The 22619-nt window shown below is 35.0% G+C and overlaps 2 protein-coding genes across 8 annotated transcripts in view; one reads left to right on the forward strand and one right to left on the reverse strand.

Moving 5' to 3' along the window:
* Positions 1-5475, reverse strand: part of TRAPPC11 (trafficking protein particle complex 11) — a 43041-nt gene extending 37566 nt beyond the window's left edge. The window contains exons 1-5 of one of the 5 annotated variants that reach the window (XM_016144010.2): positions 5296-5475; positions 4144-4226; positions 3323-3547; positions 1360-1529; positions 644-714 (exon numbers count right to left, since the gene is read on the reverse strand). In XM_016144010.2, coding sequence (XP_015999496.2) covers positions 644-714; positions 1360-1529; positions 3323-3526 — 445 coding nt within the window. In that variant the 5' untranslated portion in view covers positions 3527-3547; positions 4144-4226; positions 5296-5475. The remainder of the gene's footprint in view (positions 1-643; positions 715-1359; positions 1530-3322; positions 3548-4143; positions 4227-5295) is intronic. The other 4 variants (XM_036228677.1, XM_016144012.2, XM_016144009.2 and 1 more) reach the window with 4 other exon arrangements.
* A 173-nt stretch (positions 5476-5648) lies between these two features.
* RWDD4 (RWD domain containing 4) lies at positions 5649-20645 on the forward strand. 3 transcript variants are annotated; one of them, XM_016144014.2, is made up of 8 exons: positions 5653-5929; positions 8352-8432; positions 12258-12367; positions 12450-12597; positions 14045-14162; positions 16340-16389; positions 16528-16530; positions 18808-20645. In XM_016144014.2, exons 1-8 carry the CDS (start codon positions 5906-5908, stop codon positions 18838-18840), a joined length of 567 nt encoding a protein of 188 aa, XP_015999500.1. In that variant the 5' UTR covers positions 5653-5905; the 3' UTR covers positions 18841-20645. The 3 variants fall into 3 exon arrangements, with proteins under 3 accessions (XP_036084572.1, XP_015999500.1, XP_015999501.1); XM_036228679.1 differs by lacking the exon at positions 16528-16530 and having other exon boundaries at positions 5649-5929; XM_016144015.2 differs by lacking the exon at positions 5653-5929 and having other exon boundaries at positions 12262-12367.
* The last annotated feature ends 1974 nt before the right edge of the window (positions 20646-22619 follow it).

The raw sequence follows: 22619 nt of genomic DNA on the forward strand, positions 1-22619 counted from the left end.
GTTCTTTGAAGTTACATAGTACATATCTGATAGAAAAACACTGTGGAATTTTCTACAGGGACAAGACAGACAGGCCAAGTAAAGCCAACAGATATGCCACACCTATTTCAAAAACCATAACTAAGACTAGAAGTGGTAACTCATGAAAGTGGTTTCTGAAACTATTTAGGATGCTGCAAGTCTCAACAAAGAGATAAAAAATACTTTGGCCTTTCAATGTTTGAGAAGGTAGAAGAAACAAGCATTTGAAACTAACACATTTTCTTACAGGAAACAAGAAATCCTATAGGATTTTTCTTGGCCTTACTGAAAATTACTAAAAACATATTACATAAGGAATATAATTTCAAATAGATCTTAGATAAGTAAATAAACTTTTAAAAAAAAAATGACTGCTTTGTCAATTGATATATGCTTACATGGGGAGATAAGTGAAAATGTGGGAGTAGGACTTAAGATTCACATTCTTTAATATTTTTAATTCTTTATAATAAGCATGCATTCATGTATTTTTAGTACTTTTTAAAGTTAGCACACCATCTTTCCCACAACTGACTGCATAAAAGATTTCAACATTAAAAATTATACCTCCTGAGAATAAAAACTGGAGGTATAAAGCAATTAGTTATCGACTTTTTAATACCTGGTGGCAAAGGGGTTTTCTTCTGAATCAGAACCACTGCAACTTTTGTGTTTCTCCCTTGTAAACTTTGCCTGCAATGGAAAAATAATAAAATTCATTAAATAATTATTTTTTTAAATGTATACAGGATTATACAAAATACAAGCTTGGTAATTCAAAGAAAGATAAATCTCAACTAAAAAAAACCACGCAAGATTAGAGGAAATCTTTTCCTGCATACAAAGAAACATACATGCCATAATATAAATTTTAAAAGTATAATCTTATATCAAGCTTCTAAACCTTACAAAAATCTGTTTTAAAAGCAAGAGTTAACTATATACTTTTATGTAAAAGTTATAATACAATTTATTTCTTTGTAGTAATATATTACATAGTAGTCCTCCAAAATAATTATTTTTAAACTGAAATGGTGATAACACAAAAGTGTTATATGAGACTAAAGAACAAATTACTGTATCTTCGAAAAATATATTATAAATGCAAGAAAAAACATCTGAAAATTCAGACCAAATGATCTTCTAACTTCTTCATACTGTTTATAATTATATTAATATTATTGCTACTGTTAGAACTGAAGAAGTTTCACTGGAGGGCAGCAATCCCCAAAGTGACAACTACAGTCTAAACAGCACTCAGTTGCGTTCAATAAACGTCAGTGACGACAGACATGTACAACCTAACCTGGTTGACCAGATAAACGGAGAAGAGCAAACCTGACTATTTCCACTCTGGTAGCGCATTCTGACTGTTTTTCCTTCCACTGAGGCTCGTCCCAGTCCAGTTCATAGAACACAACCACCAAGGCTGGCACCAGATTCAGGTGTTTATTCATCCAGCCAGTCTTTAAGATCCCTTTTGGAATGTACCATTCATATGAAGTTCTCTGCAGATATTGGCAAAAGTTAAAAAGAGTTACTCAGCAGCAGCAAAACCGCCTGTTCTCGAATGCGGGTATTTTATGTGCACTTATCTCATTCATTATATAAATGAGCCATTTTTAAGATGAGGAAACACTGGCTTACAGATATTGAATAAAAGCTAGCAAGCACTAGAGATAGAATCTCAACCCTAGAGTGGTGACAATTTCCATTCAAAGAATGACCAAAGCCAAGTATTTCTAATGATGTCAAGGCTCTCAAATACCCTGGAAGCAAATGGTCCTTTTCCAGATAAATTCTACTTCTATTCCTTACCAATTCCATTTCTGTTCTTGTAAATAAACTGTTATCTAAACCCAACGTGGCGTCAATTGTTTCAAGACATATCACCAAAATGGCATTTCACCTTACTTGTGGATGAAAGACAATTCTTAAATACAGAAGCATAACAGCAGTCACTCGGGGGTCAGCACTAAGTGCCAGGTCATGCGGAGGGAATGTGGTTAATGTATTAGCCCTGGAGAATTCTGATGAAATTTCAAATCACTTTCAAAGCACCTGCACTGACTCAGACTACGATAGCTCATGTTGGTCTAATGTCTACTTCAGGTGAGGAATGACAAGAACAGTAAGGAAAGAACTGAGAAAAGGAAAAAGAAAAGCTCCCAAACCAGAGAATTGAGGAGAAAAGAGGGTGAGTTGTACTGGGCCAAGCCTTCCTTGGCACAAATACCACATTAAAAAAAAAAAAAAAAAAACAATGTGCAAGGGCCAGGGATTCTATTATTTGCACAATTTCAGAGAGGGCTCTCAGTTTCTATGGCTGGGTATAGGAAACTATCTCCACTGTGTGCTTCTCAAACACATAAACAGAAGAATTAGCTGGTAACCAAATCCATAGGTCCTTTCCTCCCAGAATTTAACTGAGGAAGCCTGGCATTTACATTTTTACTAAATACCCCAGGTGATGATCATATACTTAGTCCAGAGACCCATTTGTCAAGAAACACTAGAACGAAAATAAAAGGAGGGGAGATATTTTGATCAGTGTACCTTGTTAACTGACTTCTGGACCAAACTCATAAAATTATAACCAATCAACAAATACATATAACTTTCTTTAAAAAGTAAATTGACATAGTAAGCACTATATGTATTAGCTGCTCTTATTAATACTACCATAATTATAAATCTTTTCTAGGTAAATCAGTCTCTACTATGAATCTCACCCTAAAAGTCAGTTTTGAACTTAGTATCTTTCCTCATTCCACACTGAATAAATTGTTTTAGTTTATCCAGAATTCCCCAAGGACAGAGAATAAGTCCTATTTAAATTCCTAACACCAGCCTACTACATAGTTCCAGGTACTATGGAACTATGGAACCTAACACAAAGCAAGTGCTCAAAAAATGTGTGTGAAACCGAACCGAACTATAAAGACCATGGATTCTATAATGATACTGATAATGATGAATGGGGAATTGAGACCTACCCTTTACAGAGGCCTTCAGGGAGACTTGGGGTTTTTTTAAACAAATGAAAAAAGGAAAACCTACGCTCATAGGCTAAAAGGCCTACTAATTATTATTCCTCTGGGGTTGAAAAAAATACTATTATTAAACATACTTATAATGTATTAAATATATGAAAAACTCCTAGGTTTTCTTTATGTATCACTATAACTATCACCTTGATAAATCCAGGGGTATTCCTGTACAAATAATAGGAACGAAAAAGATATAAACACACATAGAGAGAAAGAGAAGGAAAGCCCCCAGGCAATCATAATGTCATTACCTTGGGTCTACATTTGGGATACTCGTGGTCGCCTGGGAGCACCTTGAAGGAAATTGGTACCCGATCAGCCCTTCGATTGGCACAGAATGCATCCCAGACAGCTCGATGGACAGCATTATAAATTACATCCAGACCAGTAAGAGTAACAAAAGCCATAGGCCGACAACATAATTCCACAGGGAAGTCCCACTGTGTGGGGCTCATGTTCAAAGAGTTAAGAAAAATCTGAAATACAAATATTAACATATTCATAACTAATTTTAAAAGCCCATCTCCATATCTAATATACAAAACACCACCACTTAAAAAACATTACAAAAAGGCAAAAGACTTTGAAGAGTCTGCAAATTGTCGAATACAATAAATCAAAAAGGAAAAACCTTAATTCTTAAATTAACATATTAAAATTTGATTACTATTGGTATTGTATTTTTTAATATCTTTCACATTACAAAGATCAACTTTAAGACAAATCAGTATTTTCAGGAACGTCTTAAAATGCACACATCTGGGATAAGCAGACCAGGAAAGGAGGAAAGTGATCAAATTAAAATGAGTCCCATGAGCTACTTCAGCTATTAAAAAAAAAAAAAAAAATCATTGATTTAGCTATACAACAAAGTACAACACTCTAATTTCTCTATAATTGCTAACATTTAATTTCTGAATTCCTGGAATATTTTTAAAATAGTGTACTAATTATCTAAAGAGTTGGCCCTCCGTATCTGTGAGATCCACATCCTAATTCAACCAATTACAAATGAAAATATTTGAAAAAATCCCAAAAATTCTAAAAAGCAAAACATGAATTTGCCGTGTACCAAGCACTATGCTGAATCCACACAAATGAAGTGATTTGTAGGCATATCCTTTTGGAGCATACATGCATTTTCCAGCAGTCACACTAAATAGAAAGAGGTAGAGTTAATTTTAATAATATTCTACTTAATAAACCCAAAATATTGTAATTTCAACGTTAATATAAAAGTTGTTAACAAGATATTTTACTTTTTGCGTACTAAGTTTCAAACTCTGGTGTGTATTGTACACTCCAATCGGTCTAGCCTATTTCAAATGCTCTATATTCACATATGGTTACTGGCTACCATACTGGACACTGCAGCTCTAAAGTATTTTAATTGTCCCAAAAAATTACCTTATAAAAATTGTATGAGAAATTCTTGCCACACTTTACCTTAAAAGCTTTGGCACTTGAAATGGTCATGTTTAGTCTGAGGCAAAGGAATAGGAATTGCAAAAGACATGTACAGAGATTGTGTAAATCTCCATGACAGCCTATAGGAGAAACTTCTCCTGAAAGAAACTAATGAACCAACTAATCAAATTATGACATGGAAGGAGGTGCAGAAGTAGTAAATGAACACTCTGGATGGGAGATTATGTAGTGCAAGGGAAGTAATCTGGAAGCTGGTATGTAAGACAATAATAAGGAGGACTCTTGGAAAGGATAATATACTGAAAAGAAAGGTGACCTCATCAAAGTGGAAGATAAATTATGTGGTCGCTATTTTTTGATTAACGGAGACTAAGAAGGTGTAGGGCATAAAGCTAGTAAAGATAAAGTTCGACAACAAAATAATCGTAATAGGAACAATAGTTTGGGGAAAAGCTGATGTTGAGGATGTGAAGCAACAATCGATTTAAGTAAGAAAAGTGACCCTCCCAGGGTCGCAGAATTCTGTCCTGGTAGTTCCAATGAGGAAAGGCAGATAAACAATGCTGCAGCCCAAAAAGCAGACTCCATCTCTCCTTTCCTCACCCTCTCTCCCTTAAACCTGGAAGCCCTAGAAAAGTAGGTGCGTCTTTTGTTTAGGAGCTAAAAGAGAAATGCCAAGACTGCACCCGTTGACGCCGTAGGAAAACGCAGGCCCCCCAAAATCAGCATTGTTAAGAGCGAGATTTCTCCCCTGGCGGTCTCGCCTGGCCCCGAAGGTCTCCAAGCCCAGACTCACCCAAGCCGCACGCACCGGGCCCGCTGCAGCAGTGGCCGGTCGCCCCCTGTCAGGGGAGGGCGAGGGGAAGCAGTTGCAGTACTCACGGTCGCCGGGGCCAGTCCCTGCCACCACCACCTCAGAACAGGTTCCAGCAAGCGAAACTTCCCAGTGCCCACCGGCGTAGGCACAGGAAGCACTTTCTGAGCCTGAGTGACAGTGCTCTGCACCAATCGCTGTCCCGGAACTCTACGCTGCTCCGCAAAACGTAAGGAAGACGCTCCACTTCCTAGAGGAGCAGGAGCTGGGAGCGAAGAGATAAGGAGCCAATAGGGGAAGCTAGAAGAAAGAGAAGGCGGAGCCTCTGCCGTTACAGCCGTGTTGTCTCTCCCTACACGCACCTGCGCCCCGCCTGCTGCGGCCCCTGCCTCCGCGCCTTCAGCCCCCAGCCCGCAGCTTTGTGCTGCCGTAGGGCCGGGGGTACGCGTGACTGTCGTCTGTCGTGTGAAGGGTGTGTCTCCCGCAGCCAAAGGTGCAGAACGGCGACTCCCCGGCCTCAGAGCCACTGCTCCTGCTTTCTCTTAGTAGTCACGAACGCCGTCCGCACGGGAAGCCCCCAGCGACTGACGCGATGAGTGCCAACGAAGACCAGGAGGTGAGTCCCCAGGGCAGGAAGCTGCTTGCCCCACGCAGGCGCGGTGCCCCAGCCCCGAGGGAGGGCGACTGGCCCTCGCGATGCACCGGTGAGACCCCGCACCCTGACGGGCAGCCCCGCACGTGCCTTAGCCCCTTCAGAGGACAGAACCTGGCTGGGGTCCCCGAAATTGACCGGTGCCCTTCGAGCAGGGTCCAGGCATGGGTCCGCCTGTGCTCCCCCTCCCCTGCAGTTTTTAGTTTTGTAGACCCCCTAGGTCGCCCCAGCTATCCTTAATAAAAAGAGTGTCCTTGGCCCCGCGACCCGGTACACTCCTTAAATCCCCTTAAATCCCGTGTGTCTAGCGCTTGTGAACTGAGTTATGCTTATTGAACTTTGATTACTTTTAAATTTTGTAGTCTCTTGGTTTGTAGGGAGAGAGTTAAGTTAGTTAAATTTCTCGTGGAGGAAAATAATGAGACTAGCGTCCCCAGTTTCAGGTCATATTGTTTGGTGGAATTATTTACCCATCCAACAGTTGTCCAGTGAATACGGAGTCTGTTTTGAGCATACATAAACCAAAGTTGCAGGGGATGCTACGTGTCATCTCTAGGTGAACCTAATTTTTTTAATGTCTACTGATAAAGAGGAAGGTCTACAAAGGTAAAGCGATTGCCCCACGGCTGCGCAGTAGTAGAATCAGGACTAGAATCTGAGCCTCCAAGCTAAGTAGTAGTTCACTATTCATTTAGAATATATTACTTGAAAGTTAGCACTTTTATATCATAGATATAATAGAATCTCTGTATTGGAAGTAACGTTTGAAGAACCCAAAATCCCACAAGCTAGTTGATATCTGGATCCCTTCTAAAATGGTCTTGCCAGGTGAGTTTCTAAGCCAAGACAGGAACAGTTTTTATTGTAAAGCAGGGAACATGTATCGTTTCTCAAAGTTTGGCCTATGGACGACTACCTTAGAAATATTTGGGTGGTTTGAAAAACTGATGCCTGCACTCTACCTCAGATAAACTATCAGAATTCCTATGGTGGGGCCCAGGGATCTCCATTTTAACAAGAAAATTCCATTCTTTTTCTACATAACTTTTTCAGATCTTTGAAGACAGGTTTCCTGCCCAGTTTTTCAGACCTTCTCATACTAAATAGTTCCTTTTAGCTTTTTTCCATGTCCATTCTTTTTAGTTCTTCTGAATTCGTGTCTGTGGACAAATTATAAGTTTATGTCCTATTTTAAAATCGTGGCATCACAGTTCTCTACAGTTAGATCTACTATCACTTAAAACCAAAGCAGTTTGTTTTTCACCCCATTTACATGTTTAGGTATCTAAGGACAGTTTCCTCTACTTAGCCAGTAAAATTTTCATCTTGTTAGATTGTTTTTCAAGGTCTTTGAATTCCTGTTTTGCCATCAGTATGATTCACTATTTCATCAAATTGTCATCCACAAATTTGGCAAGCCTGCCTTCAACTCTTATAAGTTTGTTTGTTCCAGTCCAGTCTGTTATTCTTGAATCCAGAAAAAAAATATTTTATATATTTATAGAATAAATATATAAAACAAGGTATATGTAAACAATCCTTCTTAGGATAATTCAATTGGTACATTGCATAATAAACAGTCTACCTGGATTTCAGCAAGGTTTCACAAGTTTGTTTGCTACTTTTACTATTACTATTAACTATTCTAAAATTTTGTCCACATGAGTCAGATCCACCTACCTATCTTTGTAGAATTAATGGTGTGCCTTTTTTTGAAAACTAAAATATGTCCCCAAGTGCAGTCTTTCTTGGCTTCTCTTATCAGGTATTCATCAGTAATCACAACAGCAATTGAGTCTTCTCATTTGTAAGCTTACAATGTTCTAAGAAATATTTCTAGGCAAGAATTAAAAGTTATATTTTTTTTGCAGTTCTTTTCCTCATCTTGGATAGATCCTTGTCAACCTTTTTCTATTATTTTTCCCAAAGGTCTTCTTATTGTCCTTAAGTGTTTTTTCAAATTTTGTATTGTTCTGTGGGGAGGATTACAAATATTAATAATATATGTAAATAATAATCTTTCCTGCCTTTTCTATCCCCAGGCTACTCTTTAGCAGAATGATAAAGGGCATATACTCTGGAGTTGCTTTAAACTCAATTTTATTTTTCCCCTGGTAGGAAGTAGAAATAGTAAGATCTTCATAAGATTGATGTGAGAATTAAGTAAGATAATACACTATAAAATGCTAAGCAGTGTCTGGCACGTAGTTTTGAAGTATTAGTGTTATTGTGATATGTTGGTATGTCCATGTGTATTATGAACACCTAAGTCCATTTTAGTTAATGAAGTTTTAAGTAGTTGAGTGGGCTTGAATCAAACTAATGACCCTGTATTTCTAATCCATTCATATGACTAAACAACACTCATTTGATTCATTTCTTTCAGATGGAACTGGAAGCATTACGTTCTATATATGAAGGAGATGAAAGTTTCCGGGAATTAAGTCCAGTTTCATTTCAATATAGGGTAAGACATGACATGAGTAGGAGCACTTACTGCTTTGCTAGAAAAGACTAAAAGTTGCTAAAAATGCTGATTTCGTGTTCTTAATTTAGTGGTTTAAATTTATTATGTCTTTGGATTTTCCAAGTCATTTAAATGAAAACACATCACCAAGACATCAGTTATTTTTAACTTTTAAAAATAAAATTCAAAAACTTTTAAAAACTAACATAAACTTGGTTTTATTGTACCAAAATTATAAAAATGTTAGAAATGAAAGAAACTTCATGAATTATAGAATTTTTACCTTTTAAAGATAACTTCTCTCAGTCATAACTTCCCAAGCTCCCACATTTGTTATCGATAAATATTAGGATTAAAATCCAGATCTATATTCCAAGCCTAGTATTCTTTTTGCTACCCTATGATATAGTCAAGAAAAGTTGATTTTTCATAATTCTGTATTATTACTATGTGTGAATATTTTTTACATGTTAAATGTTGACTTTTCTCTAAAATGGAAGTTACTCATAACTTCATCATGAAACAGTACAAATATTTTTTAGTAAATAATGTAAATCATTTCTCTAAAGATTATAAGTAATAGTGGTATAAGGATTCATGGTTAGTAACATTTCAAATAAATTATATGAGAAATAATCCTTATACATGATTATTATAGACTGTCACAGGAATAAATAATTTATAGTTTTAGTTACCTCTTAGATACTCTCCTCTCTGCTCAGCTTTCTCAGTTCCCTTTCAAGCTCGACAGTCCTCACACCATCTCCATGTATATAACAACAAAGAGACTTTTAGTGGCCAAAGTTAATAATGGAGTTAATTCTAAGGCCCTTCTGTTTGAATCTAACTGCCTCCCCAGACTTCCCTAACCACTGCCACCCTCCCCTTAGCAGATGGAAGATTGAGCTTCCCCTGTACATTCCTAAATGTGTTAGCAACAGCAGTTATTTATTGAGCCCAGTATGCAGAATATTGTAGGATGTGTGTGTCCTGTATGATGAACACTCTGATGTGACCCACAGGCTGGATTTAAGAGGAATGAAACATGAGATTCAGAGATGGTATGTTAAGAATCAAAGGACCTGAAGTACAGTCTGGCTGTGTCCCTCTTAGACCCCTCAGTTCCTGCGCAGACTAGTTTAGAAGCCTCTGAAACTATTCCTCCCTTTCAGTTCTTCAGCTTCCTAGCTATACTTTTTAGTCCTCCCGCAGACTACTAACTCTCTGAAACACATTTAGATATCTCGTTCCTTTGTTTATAAAGGTTTCTCCACGGTTTCTCTTGTCTATAGAATGAGTATTAAATTCCTTAGCTTGGCACTCAAGACCCTTTTGTTTGATTCAAACTGCTTCTCCAAACTTTCCCAGCCATTGCCATCCATTAGATATAATAGCTTGTTAAACATTTCCTGCATGTTTTAATACTATCCCTTTAGACACGTTGTTTGCTCTTCCGCTCACCTGTCATTCATCATCTATCCTACTTCTCCTTTAATACCTAACTCAGGCCTCTGTTGTGACATATTTGGGCCATGTCTCCTGTCTCTCCCCTAAGTTCAAAGCAGAATTGACCATTCCCCAGGTCTTCATACTCTGTTCTTTCACTTTTGAACTTTTGGTCTTCCTGCAGTTTAGTGATTTATCTGAATGTTTGTCTCTTTTGAAGACAGGAATGGCCTTGTCTCTTTGTATCTTTGGTACTGAGTACAGTGTTGAGGATCGTGGCTGTTGTTTCTACATGTACCATGAGTAAGGACCTTTTGGCTGCATAAAACAAGTTACTTTTATTACTTTTTAATTATTTCTGTATAGGTATATCAACAGATCCCTAAGTTTATTTGACATGATTTCTAAGCTCTACTTTATATTGGTATGAGTGTGATTGAGGATGAGGGAATGAAAATAAAAAATTAGTCATCAGAAAATAAAAGTGAATCAAGTAACAATTTGGGGTAAAAAATTGTTTAATTTTATTTTCTGGTTTAAAAATAAATATTTTTAAAAAGCAACACATATACTGAAAATGTTATAGAGGAGACTAGCATAGCCCTATTCAAGGATCATATGCTGGTTCATGAATCATTACATAGTTTTATTAGAAAATTAGCATTTCACAGCCACCAGTGTGATGACTGTTTCACACAAGGATCATTCCTAGATGATAGAACTTTTGGGTGAAAAGTCATTGAGACATAAGATACACAATTTTGTTGTATCATCCTGCAAATTACTTCTTAATTATTAAATAAAAAATATACCTTTACATTGAAGAGAATATAACCAAGTGATCAAACATGGTATCACCATTGATATTCCAGAATATCTTCTGTGCCTCCTTATATGTTGCTAAGTCTGAACAGAGGAAACAATCAAACAGTGCTGATCTGGGGACATTGTGTAAGAAAACTGGCCTAGATTATTCTTGTCATAAAAGACATTTAAAAGGTGGGAAAGAGGGCTGGAGACTATTCTGAATTAAAGGAGAATAAAGAGATTTGGCAACCACATATAATCCATGTTCCTCAGTAGATTATGGATTTTTGACTTGAGAAGGTGGTTTATTAAAGGATGCTTTAGATGTGACTAGGGAACTTTTAATATGGATTATGAATTAGATCATGTTTTTGTATCAATGATGAATTACTTGGGAGTGATAATTGTTTTGTGGTTATAAGGAGAGTATCCTTATTATAATGGTACTTTACCCTTACATATTTGAGGACATAATGCCTCAACATATTTTGAGGACATAATTTCATAATGCCTGCAAATATAGTTTCAGATGGTTCAACAAAAACCAGAGTCACCCACATTGGGACGGGGGCTCAATTCTGTAGTGGAAAGGAAGAACGAGAAAGTTGATGGGGTAAAAGGTATAGTAAATAAGATACATGTCAATAACTGCTTATTCTATTCCAATTACTCTGTAAGGTTAAAGTTTTTCAAAATAAAAATTGAGGGAGAGCAAAAGAAACAGAAAAGACATTTTAAAATTATTCAGGTGAAGAGGGTCCAAAGGTACAAACTTCCAATTATAAATAAGTCATGAGGATTTAATGTACAGCATGGTGACTGTAGTTCATGATAATGTATTGCATAATTGAAAAGACTTATTGTGGTGATCATTTTACAATATACAAATATTGAATCATCATGTTATACATCTGAAACTAATATAATGTTGTATGTCAATTATACCTCAATTTTAAAAAAAAGAAAAAGAAAAAAAAAAGTTATTCAAGAGTTGCTGTCCAGCCTAAGGTATTTCTTTTCTCATCTCCTTGCCTTTTCCATATTTCTCTAACTTTGATATTTCATTTTCTAGTCTCTTGGTATTGTGCTAATACATGTTATGTTACTTGTTCTTAATGCCTCTTATGATTTAGCAGTTGAGAATTTAAGACAAATATGAGATATTTCAAGATTGCAGGTTATTATTTTTGTTCATTCTTTTCCTGTTCCCTACAGTTGATGTTTTATCTTTATCCTTAGAAAGCTTCTAAGGATAAAGATAAACTATCCTTACGAAAACTATGTATGTAAAAGACATAATCTTAGTACTGGAAAAAGCTGCAGAGCTGGTCAGAGCAACAGGCCATGGACATCAACTAAAGCTGTTAAAACAGACTAGGAATGAGTTAAAAGTCGGACTCTTTGCTACCCTCACCCCCTGTTGCGTCTTAGCCTGTACCCCTGAACTTTTTCAAACAATTATATTTCCAACCTGATGATGAGCATTAGAAAAAATTCATTATTTTAAAGATCATAATTTAATATTCTGTCTTCGTATCACTTTTACAAGCCTAAGATTTCCCTTTTCTTCAGATAGGTGAAAATGGTGATCCCAAAGCCTTCTTAATAGAGATTTCCTGGACAGAAACATATCCCCAAACACCTCCAATTATATCTATGAATGCTTTTTTTAACAACACCATGTGAGTAGTATTTCCTTTTTATTGCTTTTTTTTCTTAACACTCTTACTTTTCTCTTAGTGGTATATTTCTTATGCATTGTAGATCCTCAGCTGTAAAGCAGAGCATATTAGCCAAGTTACAGGAAGCAGTAGAAGTTAATCTTGGCACTGCTATGACCTACACATTGTTTGAATATGCCAAGGACAATAAAGAGCAGTTCATGGAGAACCACCATCCTGTTAATTCTACGGTGAGTGTGTGGTTCATTTTGCCAGATTTTTTTGTTTTGATTTTACTGTTAGTAGTTAATTTTGATGAGTTATTATTTTTAAAAAATTGGAAAAAGACTTTGTATTAAAGTAAATTACATCTGAATTAAATAAGAACAATTTTAGACTTCTTAGTGTCTATGTAACTTTAAAACTAAATTATACTTGAGATTTTCTTCTTGTAAGACTGGAAAATTTCATGTGTCCACCAAAACTGAGATATTGTAGTATCAAACATTTTTCAAATTTATTTGATCTTTTTATAAAGCTCAGATAGATTTCTGATGTAGAGCTAAAGTGCATATGAAATTACTTTCTTTATGAGGATTATTTAGTTGTAAATAGTCTCGCCACAGTTCAGTAAGAGTAAGAAATTCTTGGAAATCTAGCTGCCCATCACAGTCGATGTCCAGTTTCTTCATCATGCAGTCAAGGACGCCAGTGTCCTTCCGGTTCTTTATGAGGACAGCCAGTTCTGTATTGATGAAGGTTAGGAACTCAGTCCTAGAGAGACTGCACCATCCTTTCTTTCCAGCATACTTCTTGAAAATAGCAATCAGAGACTCGATACACTGCTCGGCCTCCATTGGGCTGGACATTTTTGCCATGTTGTAGTAGAGTGAGATCCAGAGGCTTGTGAGCACAGAGCGGCATGGCAAGCCTCAAGCTTTGGACACCAAAGGCCATGTCTTCTACTCAAGTGGTTCTGGCGTCCACGTTTCCAGCAGAGCACGGAACACTGAGAGGCTGCTGGAGAAGCAGTGAGAGCGGTAGCTAAGCTTATAGACTATGGGCCACACCATGTGGGTTTATTCTCACTGTACCACTTACTGGGTGATTTGGGGCAAGTTTCTTAATCTCACTATGCCCAGTTTCTTAATCTGTAAAATGACAGTTATAATAGTATCTACCTTATAAGATTGTAGTAAGAATCAAATGAGTAATATATGTACAGCATTCGTAGCAATGCTTAAACCTAGTAAGCATTTTAAATTTTGCCCATCATAAACTTTGACAACACAAACCCAAATTTTTAAAGATGTTATTCACTTCAGAGAATCAGGGTAAGTTACCCAGGCACATGTGATTTTTCTAAAGACATATTTAAATTTCCAGTTAATAGCAAACTAATTAAATTGTAAGATGACTTTGAAACTTCGGAGCTTCAGTATAATACTGTATCAGATTTCCTTTCTCATAGACCTGGTTATAACAATTGCACTAATATTGTGTCCTTCAATGCGAACTTTTAGAGTAGTGAACCAGTAATATGCTAAGGTTACCCGAACTAATAAATGAATATAGCGATATAGGATTCTTTCACTTACAAAATCTAAAAATTATCAACACATTTCAAGATGTAGCCATATTTAGTGTAATTCAGTAAGTGTTAAGGCATGAGTCTAAGAATTATTTTCTTTTTTCTAGACATCTATAAGCAATATTATCTCAGTTGAAACTCCCAATATAGCCCCATCAAGTAAGAAAAAAGACAAAAGAGAACAACTTTCAAAAGCCCAGAAACGTAAGCTGGCAGATAAAACAGGTTTGTACTAGCTTTTTTTTCTTTTATAACATAAATATGTTGCTTTTTAGTGCAATGTAGGTGCTTAATAAGTATGTTTACTTATTAAGATTAATGTAGAAGATTATTAATATAGAAGATTAGTCTCTATATTCTTGGAACATTTGGATCAGAGACTGTCTTTTCACAATCTCTGCATATTGAAAATATTTCTGCTGCTTCACCGCGAGAGGAAACCATTTGAGAAGAAAGTGGATGAGTGGCAAAGTAACTATAAATGAGTTTTGGCTTTGGGGAACACTAGAATAGTATACAAATATGTGTCGTACTTGTTCCTTCTCTGGCATGTTTCGGATTTCCCTATTTGTTTATTTCTATAGTAGATATGCGTATTATTGAAAATGTTTTGAAATATAGCTTTCATATGAAATGAAGTCTGGTATACCATCAGATCGTAGCACAAGAAATAATGTATTTGTCTTTGGTCGACTTATTTATACAACAATAAAATTTGAGAATAAAATTCTTGTGTGTCCTAAACTGAAGTCATGTGGTATCGACCTTTAGAAGAGTGTTATAAACTCCAGCTTATATCAACAATAATTTTTTATCCCTATTTAACCTGAAAATTTACAAATTGATATCACTCTATAAACCCTTTTCCCAGTCAAGGAAAATAAAGGCATTTCCATATGTGCATATGTGCATCATATACATATACACAGTGTGTTACTGGTGTCAGGTTACAGGCTGCCCTTTATTGAGAGGAACTGATCCTTTTACTTCAGTGAAGAGGTTTAAAATAATGTCCTTTCTTTTATAAAGTGTTGGTAGTTTTTTTGGTTGTCTATGTTTTGTTTAATGTCTGTAGCAGAGTAAAAAGATAGCACCCTGTGTTGGCCCTCAAAATACATTTTTGAAATTGTAATGATTTGTGAAATAACAATCTAGGAATCCATTATGCCTAATATCAGAGCAGCATTAAAATACAGTATAAACAACTGAAACAATAAATTAGTAGCCATTACAGTCTGTTTTCTAGAATTTTGGTTAATCACTTTTTGGAATGTTTAGCATCTATGCTAGTTCGTTACCTGTTGCTTTCATACATAATGGCCTGTGATTATTCCCTATTATTAATATCTCCCTGCCTCCATCTCCTTAATGATGCCCACCTAGAAGTCATTATCCTCCTATAATTATGGTATAGAAGTCTGTAATTTGGAGCTTGCATTCTAAATAGAACTTTAATGGGACACTCATGGATGGCACTGTGGATAAGTTTTAGTTACCCTCATAACCAGTAATCAGTGGAATAGATTGGCATAAGGGGAAAAGAACTGTTAGCATCTAAAATTGAACTCCAGTAATATTGCTTCTCTCCTGTAAGAATCATAGGGTTAGTTTTTGTTTACCTTGCTGTAATATAAAATTAATGTAATTGTTTTGAATACGGATTTTGAAAGTTTTATAAAATGAGACATGTAGATACATCAAGCATAAAGGAAATCAAAGCATTTTAAATTGAAAAAAATTTATAGTATATATTAAACAATTTTTTAAATTTGACTATTCTATTAAAAGAATGAAACCACTTTGTAAACTATAAATTCTTATATAAAGGTTGAGCTGTTTTTAAGCACTCCTAACAGATTAAAGTCCTGTTTAAAACGTCAGATTAAATGAGGAATATTTTTTCTCACAGCGCAGCAGTTAATAAGTTGACCAGGCCTCCTCTTAGTCTTGAAGCCAAACATTTATTTATAAGGCCTCTTATCTTGAGCCTAGCTTCCTAGCGTGAAACACTAACTCATGAAATAGTAAACTAACACAGCTGCTTAATTAAATAAGCAACGATCTTGTATGAAGCAGTAAAATTTTTGTTCAGTTGCGTGAAACTAATAAGTTGATTAGTTTTCCTGGGATCACCAACTCACCTCCATATTTTTTCCTTGATATCAGGCTTTGTCTTGAATAGAAATAAGGGAATAATCAAAGGGATACACCTGAAATATTTGTTAAATATCCCCAAGAGAACAGTGCTTTCAACTCAAAATGATGATAGACTTTTTTTCAACTCAGTACTGTGTAATTTAAATTTTTAGCTATTTGTTGTGTAGAATATTATATAAATTTATTATAATATTAATTAAATTACTAATTGGTCTTAAAAATAAGTTACTATTTTTATTCTCTAGATCACAAAGGAGAACTTCCTCGAGGATGGAATTGGGTTGACGTGGTGAAGGTATATAATATTTATAGTGTCTACCTTTCTAAAAGTTATTTTAACTATTACCATCAAATAGTGAAATTTATTTCTTCTGTTTTCTCTCCCTCGACCTTTGGATTTCATTGGGATGTCTGTCTCCTTTTTTATATTCAGCATGTAAGTATTTTTGAAATATCTTTTACATTCTTCTCTTCCCTTCGCCCTCGTTTTTAGATTTTTTTTAAATAATGGAAAAATCTGTAGAAGTAAGTTATAACCAAAACAAAATATGACTGTTTATGTAAGTACATCTTAAGAATGAACATGCCTAAATATGACTCATAGTGATGATACAAAAACTGAAGAAACAAGTCAGAGAAAGAAACGCTTTGATTTCTTAGTAAAAATTTTAACGGTAAATTAATTCTCTTGTAGAACTTCATGAAATAAGTTTTGCATGCCAGGTAATATCACAACTGCTTTGAGAAGCAATCAATATGATCCAAGGATGGTTCAAGATTAGAATTTTAATGAGGTTCTACAAATACAGATAATTTAAAGTTGGCTGTTGGGGCCATGAGATACTTTTCCTATAGCAACTATTTAAATTAATCTTAGTGCTTCTAGAATCTAGTACGAAAATATTACCTGGGAATAGGGAGCCATGAGCTACAATTGGAATAAAGAAATAGTAATTATTCTTACCTTTCAAGGCAAGAGGTCAACCCCATGCAAGATATCTGTATGAGAGAAGGTTCTCTGGCATTCTCTCATTTCGTAGGGCCCCCTCCACTGATGCTTGATTGATAATTCTCGTTGTCCTAGGTATACCCATAGGTATCTCACCAGCTAAGTCTATTCTCTCTTTAAAATGCTCCATGCGCCAGAATGAGCTGGTTACTAAATAAGAATGAGAACTAAATTCTCAATGCAGCAGATCCCAGCTGTAAGTGAGAAGAAAAATAATCTGATTAACCTAAAAGTAATAATGCTTCTTCACTAACTCCAGAAGTGTTTTGTTTAAGAGTCCTCGTTAATGTAAATTAGAATTCATGGTATAAAAGAATCCAGTACTCTTGGGAGATGGGAGAAGATATTTTTAAGAGGGAGGTTACCACCTAGACATGGTTTGGACTCAGAATTCCATTTCCCTAAGTTAGTGGTTTCCATGTGTGGCCTTTGGGCCTCTGGGAGGTCCTGGAAACCCTGTCAGAGGGTCTGCAAAGTCAAAACTATTTGCATTATAATATTAAAGCACTGTTTGCCTTTTTTACTCATTCTCTCACGTGTTTACAGCGGCTTCATGATACATGGTGATGCCATCACTAATATTCTTCTATAAGAGCACTAATAGAATGCATACTTTTGTATTCTTGTGTTTCCCAGAGTTGTCTAAGGTAGTATGTTGGTTTAGGATCTAAATGTATACATTTTTATATTAACTCAGTTCTTAGGACTTGTACTATGTTCTTGTAGCCGTCTTCTGTTACACCTGCCTTGCTATAGAAACAGATTAGTGAGAACTCAGCTAGCTGTCTGTTATTGAGGAAGATAATAAAGAGATTTGCAAAAATGTAAATTTGCATGTTTTTGTTTTACAAAATGCAGTGTTTCGTTTAAAAAAAGTTACTGAGTTAACCTATTTATTGTATATTGCTATTTTTACATGAATTAAATTCTGTTTCTAATTTAAATGCAGTAGGTATAACCTACATTAAAAAAAAAAAAAAAAAAAAAACACCTCTTTGGTATCCTCAGTATTTAAGAGTGAGAAGACTTCCTGGGGCCAGTATATTTGAGAACAGCTGCCCTTAGCAGTTTCTGCTTTTTAGCTTCCCACAGTTTCTGCTTTTCAGCTTCTGGAATTTTAGGATTTGGGTTCAATGGGGATTTCTTAGTTACTAGGTATTCTGGTCAGAGTTTCTTTTGTATTCTTTGACGATTTTATCTATTTCCTCTCACCACCACCGCCACCAAATTTGCCAACTCCTGCTATATACTTTTATCAAAAAAATTGCAATTTAAGATTTTTATCACATTTTCAAAGCTGTACTTTAAGAATTGTCTAAGATAATAAATCTTAACTTTTTTATAAGAAAAAATTTTAGAAATTATAAAAAAAATTTATTCGTAACATAGAAGACAAAAGTAGATGCTATCATTCATTTTATAAATGGCAGCTTTTGTATATTCTTGGTTGCAATTTGTTTTTTGGAATGCTTCAAAGAAATTTCCTTCTTTGTTCTGTCGAGGTTATATTTGCAAAGAATTCTGTTTGAAGTATAGTTATGTATACTTATGAAAACCGGAGAGTGGTTTAAGTTACTTGAACCTTGTTGTTTGTTGTCCTCGTAACTATAAATGTTTACTTTTGATAGTAAGTGGAAAAAAATGAACTTAAATAATAGTGAGACCTTAAACTTGTTGAACATTTGTTTTATCTTTTTTTTATAGTTAAGCAAAACTGGCTCTAAAGATGATGAATAGCACTCGGAATTTGAGACAAGGGAAGAGCGTCCTTTAAAAAGTAAACCGGGTTCCAAATCTTCCATTACTCTCTTTCTGGTATTGAGGTGGCTTTTTATAAAACAATTTTTTTGTATGTTTCTTACATAAAAAATGTTTGAAGCTGAAAGTTCATGAAGAAATTTGGTTCTGTTATTTTCACAAACTTGCCTTAATAAAAGGTGAAAATGTTACTGTTTAGTATACTTTCTGAAGCCTTTTGAGCTTTGTCAATGGACAAATGTGGAGAATAATAAATAATTAATGTTAATTTATATCATCTTATTCTAGTGGATGTGATTTTTAAAAAAAAAAAAAAAAATACGAAGCCCTTCTCAAACTCTTGTCCCAATGGAGCAGAATACTGAGTGAACAATTATTCCACAGCACGATCCATATTAATAGGCTTCTCGTTTTAATAAGTCTTCATCTCTTTTTTTCTCTTAATTACTGAAGCATAAATTGCTTCAGAGAAATTTAAATACTGGTATTTGAACTTTACACATAATATTCTTTGTAGTTCCTTTTTTTCTTTTTCAAGGGTGAACTATTTTTCTTTAATAAATGAATATTTATGCTTTATTTTGGTTTGGGTTAACAACATTTCATCATGAAAGCTTTCAATGGTATGTGTAATAGGAAAATATAAAAACAAATCTGCCAAATATATTAGAAAGCATCTGAATAGAAGTGCTGGTTCCTATTTAAAATACTTGTCTTTGCTACATATATCAAGATGGAAGTAGAAGATGCCTTAATATTTAATTTTTGTATTGTTGGAGACAGTGGCTATAATAAATTTCTATTTACCTGCTATTGTGTATTTTTTATTTATTTAGTAACTGAGGTCTTCTACATGATTGAGCATAAAGCCACATTTCAAGTTTTATTTCTTTTCAAGTATTCAAATGTATTTCTCAATCGGAGGATCTTTGTAATAATAGACATAAAAGTATTCCAGATGCTGAACTGTGGTACATGCTTAATTTTTTTTTTAAATCATTAATAGAAGAAACTATTAGTGCAGTTTCACTAGGGAGTTATTGATGTTTTATGTGCGATTTACAGTGATTCTGTATATGCTCCCCAGCTTAGAAAATACTTAGAATTACTGCTGTGGTATCTATAAGAGTAGATTGTTGGTTCCTCAGTTACACCTGTATAGCTTGGGTCACGTTTTTAAAGAATAATCAACTTTTAAAGAAGTTTTCTTAGCAATAAGAGCAGTTTGAGTTGTATTCATGGTTTTTACTGGGTTAATTTAACATTGGCTTCAGTTAGATCATTTAAATTACAAAGTAAGTGTAATTATGGTGAAGAAGTTTAATAAAAGCTGAGTCACATTTTGTGTCTTGTATTAATACGATAGAGATAGGTTAAAATTCAGGGTCACTGAAATATGCCAACTTGTTTTAGGGTTCGTGTGTAGTTTTTGATGTGTTGATTTGCTTTTTTTTTTTTAAGAAACAAACTGCTACATCTGCTAGTTGAAGAAAATTCTTTGTTGTTCTGAAGATTCTGAAATTGTTCAGGCTTATCATGGTTCATACAGAGAATAATGCTAGTAAAATGCCAATGAAGTGTTTTTACTCTTTTTTTAAATGAAATTTTGGGGAGTGATGATGGCAATGGTGCCTCTTACTACCTTATGTAAAACACTTGAACATTCTCTCATCAATAGTGCCATCATCTGTGTAACACTCCCAAATATATTTTCTCGAAGTTTGTTTACTTAAAATTGTATGGAATGACATAATTAATAAGCAATAAAATCTGAATTACAGTGATTTTTCTACATGTTTTGTTTCAAATGATTTGAAAGAGAATTGTTGTTTTTATAGAACTAATTGTCTTATGGTGCAAAATGAGCCCTCCTACTAGAAACTGTTCAAAATGTTGAATTAAAAAATATCTTTAAATGAGCTTACAAGAAGCTCAGGAATATTCAAAGTCTAAAAAATTAAACGAAAATTGGAACCTAGAAGTTAAGGACTGCTTTAGTTTTCAAGTTCAGGAGGTCCAGAAAGCACATGTGCACGTGCGCGCACACACACACACCATGCACGAGACTGAGACCTATCACCTGGCCGTGACCTTATCCTCAGGAAGAGTTCCTGTCTTGAAGTTTGGTTGTTGACAGAGGGGTAAAATGTAAGTATATGTACACACACACACACACACACACACACACACACTCCTGACAACTTCTATGTCACCTCCCAGCTTAAATTTCAACCCAAATTCTTCCCCATGTGGGCCATCTAAAAAACAAAACAAAACCTTTGAGCCAGGATTTTCATTTAAAGTGTCACCAAGTGGGTAGAGCCTCAGGGCAACTGGTACAAATGACCAACCACAAGTCCTTTCTGGAAGAACCTACCTTCAACCCCACCCTGCAAATAAGCCCCACATGTAGAGAGCATGAAATGTTTGCTCAGAGTCAAAACCACAGTACACAGAAGCAAGGCACTGTGAGAGGGGACTAAAAGCCTCAAGGATATGTCGATATTACACAGATTCTTGAGTGTTCAGAAGAAACTGAGTAAGGAACAGGAAACTCAAAATTATCAAGCAGATTTGGAAAAGAAGATAGAACTCAAAATGAAAAAATAATTGAAATTAAAGTTACAGCTAAAAAGTATTGCTTGCAAAGTATAAATATCCTGGGAAATGAAATCAGTGTTAAACTTACCTTTTGGATTTTCTCTCTTTTTGTTTGTGGCATTAGCATCTCAGTCATACCATGTCATTTTTCACAGGCCCCAACATTTTAGATCAGTTGGGTGATTCAGGCCTTCAAAGCTCTCCTTGAGATTCCAGATGTGCCCACCCTGGACCTTATTTCAGAAGAGAACAATCAGAACAAGGAATTGGTCAGTGTTTCTAGAGGGCTATCTACGACAGCTTTGAAAAATTAAAAAAAAAAAAAATGCTATGTAATAACAGATTTTTTAAAATATTTATTTCACAGAGTAAAAACAAGGCATCATCTGGTAGAGATTATCTGGTATTTTATGATTCTGAATTTTAGTGTTTTCAATGATGAGAGAGAATAATAAGGAAATGATGTACATATGATCTAAAGTGTTTGTCAGCCTTCAGTTTGTGATCCATTAGTGAAGAAATTAACTGAAGGACCTTACCAACAGTTTTAGTGGAATGGAAGAGAATTGAACAGAAAATACCAGTGTATCCTACATGTAGTAAGGGTGTTTTTGTGTGTGTAGGTATGGATACTATGTAAAATTTATTTCTTAAAGTGAGTAGTTGCAAAAAAAAGTTTGAAAGCCATTGATGAGCGCATATAAAAGTTGGAACAAATTTTATATGAAGACAATTTTTAAAAATACATCATGCTCTTCAAAGTGCTAAAAACATTAATTGTTGGTTTAACATTATTTCTAAAGACCCATTAAATAAAGCTACATTACATAGTATAATGAGAGAGGAGGAAAATGATTTCGAGTAGGGTCTTTTGACAATTGTACATTTATAATAAAGAAAACCTTGTGTAACGATTTTTGCTTATATGATGAACCGAAGAGAACATAGAAGAGCTAATGCCTGAATAAATTTTAATAGCTTTAATTTCTTACTGATAAGAATCAAAAGTAAGAAAATTAGTTCAACTATCCCACCATTTCTAGAGGAATAATTCTTTTCTCCCTGAGTTTCTTGTATAAATCTACTTTCCAGATTAAATTGTCATAATCAGATGATGTTGGTGATAAGATAGGAAACATTCCCACAGCCGCCCATTT

The sequence above is a fragment of the Rousettus aegyptiacus genome, unplaced genomic scaffold (assembly GCF_014176215.1).
Source record: "Rousettus aegyptiacus isolate mRouAeg1 unplaced genomic scaffold, mRouAeg1.p scaffold_m13_p_11, whole genome shotgun sequence".
In the NCBI taxonomy this organism is placed as follows: Eukaryota; Metazoa; Chordata; class Mammalia; order Chiroptera; family Pteropodidae; genus Rousettus; species Rousettus aegyptiacus.